This window comes from Ornithorhynchus anatinus, chromosome 20, assembly GCF_004115215.2.
Source record: "Ornithorhynchus anatinus isolate Pmale09 chromosome 20, mOrnAna1.pri.v4, whole genome shotgun sequence".
NCBI classification, from domain to species: Eukaryota; Metazoa; Chordata; class Mammalia; order Monotremata; family Ornithorhynchidae; genus Ornithorhynchus; species Ornithorhynchus anatinus.
Genome location: NC_041747.1, coordinates 3354155 through 3367118, shown reverse-complemented (window position 1 = coordinate 3367118; position 12964 = coordinate 3354155). Strand labels below are relative to the sequence as shown.

Below are 12964 nucleotides of genomic sequence, written 5' to 3'. Positions count from 1 at the left end.
TATTCTCTTTAAAGAAAGCCGCCCTTTGTTTATTATCCCGCATCTGTCAGTGCTGAATGCGGTCCTATCGTCTACTTCACTGATCATTTTATACGCAGAAGATCAAATATCAGACACTCCTCGGTCTGTCAAGTCCAAGAGGGTTACTAATCTTAGTGCTTAGGAGCATTAGAGAGCTCTTCTTACATCTGCATCTGGCCAGAAGCAGGGGTCTGACCCCCCCTACTAAGCTCGGCTTTGGCAAGAGTATCGGTCATCAGCAGGGGAATTTCCTTGTTTATTGGCCTCAGAGGTGAATCCTGACCTAAATAATCCCACAGGAGCAGGGGCTTGTTGGGTTATAACAGCCCACGGCAAAGGGAGAGAGAGCGCAATTCTACAGGAGATGCTAAGGGCCCCAGAGAGGCAAAAAGTCCTGTCCTCTAAAGCAGAAATGGGGTGGGGGGTGGGAGGAGATTAAAAAGCAGGGGGCAAACCCCTCCAGTTCACCTTCTATCCTGACAGCTCTGGTGCCTAGCTTTCAGTTGATCATAAAAGCTGAGCACGGGACACCGATCATCTGCGTATTTAACTCTCTTCCGATTCCATAACTCCTGGGATTGGCAATCCCGTTAAAAGAGGATCTGTCAGTGATGATCTGGGAGACAGATTGCAGTTAAAAACGTCGTCTATTGAACCTGAAAGACACCAAAGTTGGGAAGATTTGCCATTCAGAAATTAGAAAGGTAAATATACCCTGCAATGATCAGTGGTCCTGGGGTTCCAGAAGAGAAACTGCGGAATTTAGTGTGATAAAAGGTGGGGCCCCATCACAATGACACCTTCAAAATTAATAACGGTATTTGTTAAGCGCCTACTATGTGCCGGGCACTGTATGCATCTGATGGTGCATCTGTTATCTGTTTAGAAAGGTAGGTTCATTCTAGAGTAAAAACTCCCCTCTGATAATTACATTTATTAAGGTTTTTTCATATGGTATTTGTTAAGCATTTGCTACGTGTCGAGCATTGTTCTAAATTCTGGGGTAGATACAAGTTAATCACGTCGGATACGGTCACTGTCTCACATAGGGCTCACAGCCTAATCACGAGGAACGGCAGGTACCGAGTCCCCGTTTTGCAGTCGAGGACACTGAAGCAAGAAGCAACTAAGTCACGGCAGGCACACGGAGGAGCCGGGATTAGCACCCAGATCCTGTGGTTCCCAGGCACGTGCTTTATCCACTAGGCTATGCTACTTCCCGGGTTCCTACTATCACCTCAGCGCTGAGGGAGAATCTCGGATCTTGTATGATTTTACAGCCTAGTTTAATCCTTGTCAGTAGGGGAGGGGAGAATCCATCAACTGCGCCTAGCAATTCGCATTGCTACGTGATTTTTATCGCAGTGTCACTAATTCACGGAAATAGAGGTAATGCCCATGGAAATTAGAAGCAATCTGGGCACTTGCTATTCCCCGCACCAGTCCAACAATACATCTCTGAAATTTATTTATCTTAATATCTGTCTCTCCCTCTAGCCTGGAAGCTCACTGTGGGCAGGGAACAGGTCTACCAACTCTGTTATACTGTACTCTCCCAAGTGCTTAGTACAGTGCTCCGCACACAGCAGGCACTCATACCACTGATTGATTGGTGGGACAGACAGACATTAATATAAATGACAGATAAAAGATACAACAGCAGGGACACTGAGTCTCATGAGACACAAACCTACCTCTAGAGGTAACACTGAACTTCCGGTCTGAGAAACTGGTCCTCCTGTCGAGGGGCTCGCTCATCTTTTCCAGAAATAACTTGATCGTCTCCTTCTTGGCTGAACTGGTCGTAGACAAATTCAAAACTTTTCCATGCACTTCAACCGTGCTTTTGCTGAGCCCGAACCAATAGAAGAAATCAAACAGGGCATCGGATTTGAATTCGTATGCGAAGCTTAGATCTTCTCCATTAACCACTTCACTTCCCGGAGGGAAAAAACTCTTTACCACTTGCTGGAAATCAAACTTTAAGAAAAAATGAGAGAGAGAAAGCTTTCAAATACTTCGCTTCACTGACCCCTTCAGAAGGTAAGAATTTGATGTTCTGAGTTAGACAGTAAAAACAATCTATTAACCAGAAAATAGAGAATTTGCTTATCTCTACTTTTCCCCTTTTTTGCATTTAAAAAGACAATCCCTACCCAACAACGGGCTCATCTACTAATGCTACCGCACTCAATCAGTGGTATTTATTGAGCGCTTACCGTGTGCAGAGCACTGTTCTAAGTGCTTGGGAGAGTCTAATGTAACAGAGTAGGGAGACACGTTCCCTGCCCACCAGGAGCTTAGACTAGTACACGGCGCTCTCCCAAGCGTTTAGTACAGTGCTGCATACTCAGCACGTACTCAATAAATCCCAGATGGATACAGAATTGGAAAAGAAATAACCTCAGCTACACAGTTCAGGGGCAACACACCGTCAAACCAAGAGCTATAAACATGATTTTCTGGGAACGAAGGCAGGCTTGACGTAAAGTCGGTCTCCGAAAGCAATGAGCTCACAGGTGAAATTACTCTTTCGCTCTGGACTGCTGCCTTTTTATCCCATCCTTTGAATACAGCTAACTGGGATTGACAGGTGTCCACTTCTATGGCTCTCTAAAGCCTTGGCAAACGGTAGCCTCCTGTTAATTTTTTCCATTCTTCCTTGGATGTAGGGTGGAGGCAGATACTCTTACCCCGGCTTACAGACGGTAGAACTGAGGCCCAAGAGACCACGATATTCTCCCCAAACTACAAAATACAGCAAGAGCTAGGGGCTGTAACAGTATCTACTGAGTGCCCCCGGGGTGCACTGAACCGTACTAAGCGTTTGGTAGTGAGGAACACCTGCAACAGATGTGTTTTTTGCCCACAAGGAGCTTCCGGTCTTAATGGGAGAGACAGATTTGGACACCCACACCCCTTACTCTTTCCTTACAGGTTCACTTACCTCTCCTTCCCTTAGCAGCCCTGAACAGAGCCATTCCCAAACTCACCCGAAGGCTGTAGCTTTCTCCAAACACTGAGGAGATGACTTGATCCATCCCTTGTTCTATTTGTCTTCTTATCTTGGGGTGTCGGGTGTTCACAAGAAGTACATAGGTTTTTTCTGAAAATATGACGTAGTCTCACCATCAGGAGTGCCGGACACGGTCATCAGTGCCGGAGAAAAGCTAGCGTGGATTTTGGATTATGGAAGCCATTCAGCCGCTTAAGAGTTCTGATGAGTTGCAGAACTCAGGGCAAGAGTGTGTAGCTTATCATCACAGAAGACGGATTGATGATTCTGCCCCTCTCAAAAAAGGTCCCCCAAATGACCCTGGGAATGATAGATCCAGGCGTCTCACTTCTATGCCGAAAAACACTGGAAGACTGTATTAACCGATTAGGATCACTGAACACTTAGAGAAAGACAACAGTATTTCTGATAGGGGAAATTGTGTTTCATTCATTTTCCAGAGTTCTTTGAAGGGGTCAAGAACCATGTGGCGGGAGGGGGCGGGGGGGGTGTCCAATGAACAGATTGAAAAGGCCTTTGACAAGTTTCCACATCGAAGGGTTTAAAAATAAGAGCGACTGTGGGATTTTAGAAAATGTTGATGGCAGACTTTAAAAAAAAAAGGTAAATGCTAGGAAGCAAAGGGTAAGCATAAATGGCTTCTTTTCTGGTTGGAGAAGCAGAAAAATGGAAAACCCAGGAATAGAGGCTAGTTTCTGTTAACATTTTTTTTTAAATAACTGAGCTCTAGAGGAAGTGCCCAGATCTTCACTGGCAACACAGATTTCCACTACCTAGGCAACCTCTTGCCCCGAAGTAGTGCCTTGAGAGACAAGGAAGTAGAAAAGCGGGTCAAGAAGGATTATCATAGTGGTGTGACATTGAGGCAGCAAGTCTCAAACCAACCCGAAGGCCGAAAGAGGGATACTGGTGCCAGCCTTAAATGTGGTGGCGAGGTCTGAATGCCACATCCAACTCCTTGAGCCGTTCCATCAGGGTCACCACAAATGGCCCACGCGACGCGCCAAAATGCGCGTGATCCTGCCTTGACAATGGACCCCTGGAACAATGCCGATTCACCACCTCCATGGGAGCGGTAGGATGTCTAAACAACCGCCTGATCGGTGAGCTGAAATGGGGCACCTGAAAGCTCCGGGGACAGAAGAAACTTCAAGCAAAAGCAAAGCGCAGCCTTGAGCAAAGAAGGACCACGGCTGGATAAGTGTGCTATTTGTTAAGCGCTTACTCTGTGTCAAGCACTGTATCTACTCCAGATCTTAGTACAAGGTAACCAGGGCTCACAATCTAAGTAGGAGGGAGAACAGGTTTCGAATTCCCCATTCCGCAGATGAGGGAACTGAGGCACAGAGACGTTCAGTGACTTGCCTAAGGTCATCCAGCGGCCGAAATTAGAACTCAGGTCTTCCGACTCCCAGACCCGTTGCTCCTTCTGGATGTAGGGAAACCAACATGGCAGACAGAGCAGCCTGGTTTGTGGCTATCGAGAGAAAGGTGGGACTTTTTTCAAGCTGAACCTTCAAAGGGATCGTGAGATTAAGCAACATCAACTGAAACGGTACCAGATGCTACATAGAGCGAAACAAGTACGCACAACGGGGGGCAATCTTTGGGTGGGGAGGGGGTGCACAGATGTGGTCGCCAGCAGTTGTGAACCTCCAGATATTAATATACACCCCTTGCTATATTTTCTGCTACCTAGCCACTCTTCTCCCACCAAATCCTGGCTCTGATTCTTCGTCCCTTTCAAGATAATCTTGTTTTTGCCTCTCCTGCCCACGCCTGGAACTCTTCCTTCTTCCTACCGGACAGATCATAGCTCTCTTCAAAGCCCTTCTGAAATCACCTCTCCCCCTGGAGACCTTCCCTGATTCATCTCTCCACTTTTTATCTCCCTGATTTCCCGCTTCATCGCTCCGGCCCAAGTACAGAATCAGTGGATTTATTAAGTGCTCCCTGTGCACAGAACATTGAACTAAGCGCTTGGGAGAGGTCAATAAGACAGAGTCGATAGATGCGTTCCCTGCCCACAACAAGCAAACTCCCGTAGCATTTACAAATCTTTAGACCCTATTACTTCCCATCTGTGGTTTGTTTTAGTGTCTCTCCACCCTGCTAGATTCTAAAGCTCCTTGAAGGCAGGGATCGTATCTACTAATCCTATATTCTCTCCCCAGCACTGTGTACAGTGCTCTGCACACAGTAGGCTCTCAAATACTATTGCTCTTTAAGCTCAATATATGAAGGACACAAATATACATTGCTCTAAGTACTGATTCATATATTTACATATAGAGAGAGCTAGGTATACACAAAAGCACACACAAATGATGCAAATGTTACTGCCTCTGCCCACTTTGGCCTGAGATAGCCACGGGGACGTCTAAGAGAACTAATAACCCTGCCATAATGACTCTACAATGCTTTGCTTCATTTCGCCAAACTCATCAAGTGTCTGTTTTCTGTCATATTGTACTCTCCCAAGTGCTTAGAACAGTGCTTTGCTCACAGTAAGCGCTCAATAAATATGACAATCGATCATTTTATTGAGCGCTTATTGCGTCCAGAGGCCCTTCAAACGCGGCCTCCGTTCCACGCACGTCCCTGAGGCAAAGCCGAATCCCTGTGTCCCGTTCCGCAATGTTGATCCCCACTGGAGTTTTGGGTTTTGAGCTTTCCCTTCTATTAAAATTCACCTGGTCCAGTCTTTCCTCAGCACACGGCCCCCGGCAAAACGAGGATAAGGCATATCCAGCCCCGTGGGAACAAGAGTCCAAATGATCGTGGGCCCATTTCACAATCTCACCCAGCAGTGACTTCTTCCGGTCTTTACTCTCGCCCTCTCTTTATGGGCAGGGAATAGGTCCGTTTATTGTTCTGTTATACTCTCCCACACAGTGCTCTGCACACAGTATGCACTCAGTAACTACAAGTGAATGAATGACTCAATCGAGGTTGCTTAGGATTCAATCACATCGAGCGAGCGCTTATTGTGTGCAGAGCAATAAATCGTATTTATTGATCGCTTACTATGTGAGGAGCTTGGGAGAATGCAATATAACGGAGTTATATTGAATATTCATTCAATAGTATTTATTGAGCGCTTACTATGTGCAGAGCACTGTACTAAGTGCTTGGAATGGACAATAATATAACAGAGCTGGTAGGCATGTTCTCTGCCCACAGAGTCTACAGTCTAGAGGGGGAGAGAGACATTAAACACTCAATAATGTTTAGATCGTCTTCTCCTAACCCTTACCATTTGAAGGACTGTTTGGGGGAAAAAGAAAAATAGAGCTTACGTCTTGTGCCAGGCACAATTCCTGGGAGAGTCTTAGAGGAGAAAAGAGTGGAGAATTCCTCGCCTTTTGAATTTTAGCCAAATGTACTATTAATAAACACTGCCCGTCTTCCAGAAAGAGCAGCACAGCAAAGAGAATTTGAAAGCACAAATGAAAGGGAATTTCCAAGCTTCTTCAGACCAGGCGAGGATAGACAGGGGCAAGACTTGAAGAGACGTGAAGACGCACACTGCCTACCTTGACAGGAGGGCCCTGCCCCAGTCCTCACGCCGGTGAAGAACAGCATCGGACGGCTCAGGACCGTTTCCCGGTAGTCTTTATAGTCGCGGTGGCTGGTGAGTTCCACGAACCTATTTCCAGAGCAACCGGGAATGACTTCCAAGAACGCGTTTCTCCCCGAACGGATCGGTGAGTCAAAGGCAGGGAAGGGCGTGCCCGTTCAGAGCAGAGCTATCAGACCCCGGTGAGACATCACGACTCCAAAAAAATGATGAGAAAGAAGCCGCTTGACCCTCCCTCAGGGCTGAAGGGTCAGGCCCGCGGAAGGGTCACACCGTATCATTTTTCATAGTCGACTTATCGTAAGATACTGCTTTTTGCCAGTTTTTCAAACTTTTTTTTTTTTTCAAAAGCAGTCCACGTAGCTGTCAGTCAGTGATATGTACTGAACACCTACTGCATGCAGAGCCTGTACTAACCGCTTAGGACGTACAACAGAGTTAGCAGACGCAACCCCTGCCCTCAAGAAGCTTACATTCTGGGTCGGGGGGGGGGAGGAGAGACGGACGGAAAATCATTTCAGAGAAGAAGGAAAAGAGTGGAAAGATGTGAATGAGAAAGTGCTTGAATAGTAGCATACGATCTCTAAAAACAGCAGTGCCAGAGGTGACCGTGAGCACAAAATTTAGCTCGGAGTGGCCAGGGAACACTTTTATTTGCCTTACTTACGAGGGCATTTTGGACATTTGGATCTCTCAGACCATTAGGACAACCATATTCACACAGTAGCCCATCTCTCGAACCCAGCATGGCCCACGAGATACCTCAGATGCCATCCGGACCTGGGTTCTAATCCCAACTTGGCCACTTGTCTGCTGGGTGACCTTGGGCAAGTCGCTTCGTTTCCTCTGTGCCTCAGTTAGCTAACTGCAAAATGGGGATTGAGATTGGGAGCCCCACATGGGACAGGGACTGTGTCCAACCTGAGTTGCTTGTATCCGCTCCAGTGCTCAGTACAGTGTCTAGCACGTAGTAAGCGCTTAAATACCCTTATTATTATTATAACCGGCAGGTCTGCAGGGTCAGGCCACAGGAGAAGCGGCGTGGCCTAATCAACAGAGTCCAGGCCTGAGAACAAGAGGCCCGAGTTCTAGTTCCGCTCTCCCAGCGTCCTGTGTGGGCGAGTCACTTCACTTTGCCTCTACTTTCTCACCTGTAAAATAGGGATAACATACCCATTCTCCCTCCTTCTTACACTACGAGCCCCATTCAAGACAGGGACTGTATTCAAACTATCTTCTATCTATCCCAGCTCCTGGCACATGAGTAAGTGCTAGTACGAGAAGCAGAACGGCCTAGATGATACAGCGCGGGCCTAGGAATCAGAAGGACCTGGGTACCAATCCTGACTCCGCCTCTTGCCTGCTGGGCATCCTCGGGCAAGTCACTCAACTTCTCTGGGTCTCTGTGACCTCGTCTGCAAAATGGAGATTAAGACGGGAGCCCCAAGTGGGTCCCGGACTACATCCAACCTGATTAGCTTATATCTACCTCAGCGCTTAGGACAGTGCCTGGCACACGGTAAGCACTTAAACACCATGTTTAAAAAAAGCACTTATTACCATCATAATTATTAGATTTCTGCCCGCTAGAGCTCGGTCTCCCGCTCCTAAATTCTGCCGGGATGAGGCTAAACCCCCCCACCGTAATGTCCGAGACTCATTTCCTGAAGAGCTTTGAGCGAGTAACCCTGTTCCTTTTGGAAATACACAGCAGATCACGATTATAATTGCTTTTTAGCGGGGCTAGGAAATGTAAGGTCAACTCTGACACTCTGAATTTGCTCTGCTGTGGAGAGAGCCAATTAAGGGGAAGCGCCTGGATTGATGAGTGATTTAACGGTGTGAATCACATTCCTCAGCTCATTAATATGACGGCCATTATAGTACTGAAGTGCTGGCAGCAGAGTCAGATTATACAGAAGGTGACAGAGTCCCTGACTAATAAATCTCCTTCTAAAAAGCCAAAGGGAAAAAAATCATCGAGATATTAAACAAAAAAAGATATGGAGAGAAGTTGGATGGGGAAGTCTCCTGGCTTCCCAGGACCTGCTGTATACACCTTAGATTTAAAAAACAGTTTTAAAACATTGGCCTATTTTGGACTGTGATAGCGATATACGAATGAAGACGTCAGTTTCAACCAATGTCTAGCACTGTTTCCGTAATTATTTATCACCGGAGATGTAAAGCAGACACGAGGGAATAGGATGGTTCTGTTGACATCTCCCCCTCCACATTGCTCTTAAATTCCTCTAGGTTCAAACATATCTGGAACAAAACCCCAACAATTTCCTTACTGATTTTCCCATGTAAAAAACACCCCAATACTCAATCATTTTACTACATAAGGGGGCGTGGGGGGGGGGGGGAGAACCTCACATATATTAATTTGGGTGATCAGACATTTTAAAGATGGGGAAACTGAGGCAGAAATCGATTGTCGCCTGTCTTGCTTTCCTCCCTCCTTCGACGAGACGGGACTGAGAGGAAGAAGCCAGGCTTTTTGAAAGAAGCAGATGGACACAGCAGGGGCTTCATTTCATCCAACGCATTTAAGAACATCCGACAAGGTCACCTTCTTCTTGAGTGAGGAAATAAATACAGAAATAAGCAAAGTGCTTACAGGTTTGAAGGATGGGGTGGGGGGATGAGTTGGGGGAAACAATAAGGGGTATCGCACACCACCCGTAGCTCTGCAGCTTTAGGGGCCGCAAGGACTAACGGGCTTGGGGAGCGAAATCCCCCTGCTTCTTTTCTGCAAAGCCAACCTGGTCAAAGAGTCGATCTGACGCTACCCAAGCCCAAACCACCACAGGGCGAAGGGATCGGAGAGGGTGAGGCTGAAGAAGGCAGAGGTTATGAAAAAGCAGAATGACCTAGTGGGTAGAGCACGGGCCTGGGAGACGGCAAGGTCAGGGGTTCTAATCCCGGCTCTGCCACTTGTCTGTTGGGTGATCTTGGGCAAATCGCTTCACTTGTCTGGGCCTCAGTTACCGCATCTGTAAGATGGGGATTAAGGCCGGGAGGCCCATGTGGCACATAGATTGTGTCCAGTGCGATTTGCTTGTATCTATCCCAGCGTTTAGTACTGTGCCTGGAACACAGTAAGAGCCTGATACCTTTTTTTAAATTAAAAAAAGGTTTATTCTATCGGGGCTCCAGGGGTAGATAGGTTTAACAATGTAAATATCCAGCATCCCCTGGTGTCTCTGAAGGGAATGGTTCAATGGGGAGGATAAGCTTCCTCCTTTTTTTCATTTCTTATTGCTAAAGTCAACCTTCTTATTCACAGTAAAAATTGCAAGGCTATTCCCTCCATCGTTCCTCTCTTTAAGATCCCTTGCTCACACCCTTCCCCGTGCCTGGAATTCCCCCGGCAAACGGGCCAGACTTCACGCGATCAAGCGGATCCCAGCTTTCTAAGCATGGGGCTTCCCTTTTCCAGGCGATGTTGGGGGCTCCTGGGGTCCCCTGGGCATCAGCCAGCTCCGTTCCCCACCCCCAAGACCTCATCCCCCCCCCCACCGATGGTGGCGGGGGAGAAGAGGGTCCACCCCATGGAGACCCAACGCCGTTCCCTTGGGGCCGTGAGGTAACAATGACCTTAAAATGACTTTTTCTGGCTTGATTTCCAACTGCCCTAATCCCTCCTGCAGTTTTCCCCGTCTCAAACTTCCCGGTTACCCAGTTAGCTGGAAAGAGGTAGAGCCCTTGGGAGAGAATGATTTTCAGGTGGGGAGGCAGGGGAAAGGGAAGTTTTCAGCAAGCTTGCGGGAGGTGTTCAACCTCCTCTTCACTTACTGGGTGCCCAAGAAGTGCAGTACTCTGTACTGAACGCTTGGGATCGAATTAGTGGACATGATCTATGCCCTCCAGGAACGTACAATCCAGTAGGAAAGAGAGACGCTAAAGTACAAATAGAATCAGTCACCAATCTGTCCGTCTCCCCCGATCAGACCGTGCGCCCGTCAAAGGGCAGGGACTGTCTCTATCTGCTACCGGCTTGTCCATTCCAAGCGCTTAGTACAGTGCTCTGCACACGGTAAGCGCTCAATAAATACTATTGAATGAGTGAATCAATCGTATTTATCGAGCGCTCACCGTGTGCAGAGCACTGTACCACGTGCTTCGGAGAGAATACGATACAACGGAGCTGGCAGATGCTCTCCCTGCCCACAGTGAGCTTACAGTCTAAAAGGGGAGAAGGAAGAAATAGAGTATAAAGGTATGTAAGGATTCACAGCCCCTGCCTAGTATTCAAGGTGGTGCTAGATGGGAATCAGCGGTATTTACTGAGCGCCGATTAGACCGTAAGCCCGTCAGTGGGCAGGGACTGTCTCTCTCCGTTGCCGATTTGTACATTCCAAGCGCTCAGGACGGTGCCCTGCGCAAAGTAAGCGCTTAATAAATACTACCGGGTGCAGAGCACTGTAGTAAGAGCTCAGTACAGTGGAAGGTAATAAGTGAATTGGGGGAGGCCACCAGGAAGAAAAGAAGAAAGGAAAGAGACGTAGTGTTGCCTAAGTTCCCTGCTTACAGTCTAGAGGGGGTAGACGGACATTAATAGCACAATAATAATAATTTTTTTTAAATGGGTTGGGAGCTGCCATTCCCAGGGGTGCCCTAGGAGCAGAGGCATGTAGAGAAGGGTTCGAAAAATAATTAATAATTGTACTCTCCCAAGTACAGTGCTCTGCACACAGTAAGCCCTCAATAAATACGACTGAATGAATGAACTAAGGGGGTGAGCCCCACGTGGAACGTGGATCGGGTCCAACCTGATTTGCTTGTATCTCTCTCCCAGCGATTAGTACAGCGCCCGGCACACAGTAAGCGCTTCTCCCTCTCTGGACCGTGAGCTCACCGTGGGTAGGGAATACGTACGCTCCCAAGTGCTTAGTAGTGCTCTGCACACAGTAAGCGCTCAATGAATACGACTGAGTCCGGTGCCCGGCACACGGTGGGCGCTTCGTTCGCGCAACCGTACTCATCGAGCGCTTACTGCGCGCAGAGCACCGTACTGAGCGCTTCTCCCTCTCTAAACTGTGAGGTCACCGTGGGCTGAGGACGCGTCCGTCCTACCGTGCTCTCCCAAGCGCTCGATACGGCGCCCTGCGCTCAAATCAGCGAGGCTCGGTGGAAAGAGCCCGGGCTCGGGAGTCAGAGGTCGTGGGTTCCAATCCCGGCTCCGCCGCTTGTCAGCCGGGCGCCCCTGGGCGAGTCACTTGGCTTCCCCGCGCCTCAGTTACCTCATCCGTAAAAGGGACGGAGACCGGGACCACCCGATGACCTCGTCTCTCCCCCGGCGTCCGCGACAGAGGTCGGCCCACGGTGGGGGCTCAACGACGCCAACGTTCGGGGGGGCGAGGGGAGGCCACTGACCTCTTGATGTAGTTGCCGAGTCGGTAGAGCCGGCCGTCGAGGCGCACGACGCCGTGTCCGAAGACGTTGAAGCCCCCTCGGTGGGGTCCGGGCAGGTGGAGGAGGAGGGGGCCCCGCAGCCGGAAGGCCTCGGCCTGCAGGAGCAGCAGCTGGCGCAGGGGCAGCACGGCCAGCTCGCAGTCGCACGTCCACAGGCTCCGCAGCTCCCCCGACGAGATGGACGTCAGGCTCGGACGGGCCCCTTCCGCCGCCATCTCTGCCTACTGCCAGGGGAGGCCAGGCCAGGCCCGGGCAGAGCAGGGCAGGGAAGGACCGGACCGGGCAGGACAGGGTAGGACAGGGCAGGACCGGACAGGGCGGAGCAGGGCCGGACCGGGCCGGACCGGGCAGGACAGGGCAAGACTAGGCAGGGCAGGGTAGGACAGGGTGGGACCGCGCAGGGCAGGGCAAGACTGGGCAGGGCAGGGGAGAGCAGGGCCGGACCGGGCAGAGCAGGGCCGGACCGGGCAGGACCGGGCAGGACAGGGCAAGACTAGGCAGGGCAGGGTAGGACAGGGTGGGACCGCGCAGGGCAGGGCAAGACTGGGCAGGGCAGGGGAGAGCAGGGCCGGACCGGGCAGAGCAGGGCCGGACCGGGCAGGACCGGGCAGGACAGGGTAGGACAGGGCGGGACTGGGCAGGACAGGGCAAGACTAGGCAGGGCAGGGTAGGACAGGGTAGGACAGGACAGGGCAGGGCAGGGCAGAGCAGGGCCGGACCGGGCAGGGCAGGGCAAGACTAGGCAGGGCAGGGTAGGACAGGGCAGGACCGGGCAGGGCAGAGCAGGACCGGACCGGGCAGGACTGGGCAGGGCAAGGCAGGGCAGGACTGGAGCTGACCGGGCAAGGCAGAGCAGGGCGGGACCGGACCGGGCGGGAGCGGGCAGGTCAGGGCAGGATCCGAGCGGGCCGGGGCTCCTTCCCACC

At 50.1% G+C, this 12964-nt stretch overlaps 1 protein-coding gene across 1 annotated transcript; it reads right to left on the bottom strand.

Moving 5' to 3' along the window:
• On the bottom strand, nucleotides 1-12717 carry MEDAG (mesenteric estrogen dependent adipogenesis). The gene is made up of 5 exons (XM_001510425.6): nucleotides 12000-12717; nucleotides 6574-6686; nucleotides 3015-3127; nucleotides 1716-2001; nucleotides 1-677 (listed from the first exon to the last, which is right to left on the bottom strand). The coding sequence occupies exons 1-5, from the start codon at nucleotides 12251-12253 to the stop codon at nucleotides 568-570; spliced, it is 876 nt and encodes a 291-aa protein (XP_001510475.2). The 5' UTR covers nucleotides 12254-12717; the 3' UTR covers nucleotides 1-567.
• Nucleotides 12718-12964: the final 247 nt, after the last annotated feature.

Excerpts from the sequence above, each read along its gene's own strand:
- MEDAG (XM_001510425.6), bottom strand. The coding sequence starts at position 12,253 with ATGGCGGCGGAAGGGGCCCGTCCGAGCCTGACGTCCATCTCGTCGGGG. Across the intron at positions 6,687-11,999 it reads CTCGGCAACTACATCAAGAG|GTTCGTGGAACTCACCAGCC; the intron begins GTCAGTGGCCTC and ends CTCTGGAAATAG. Across the intron at positions 3,128-6,573 it reads GGCAGGGCCCTCCTGTCAAG|AAAAAACCTATGTACTTCTT; the intron begins GTAGGCAGTGTG and ends TCATATTTTCAG.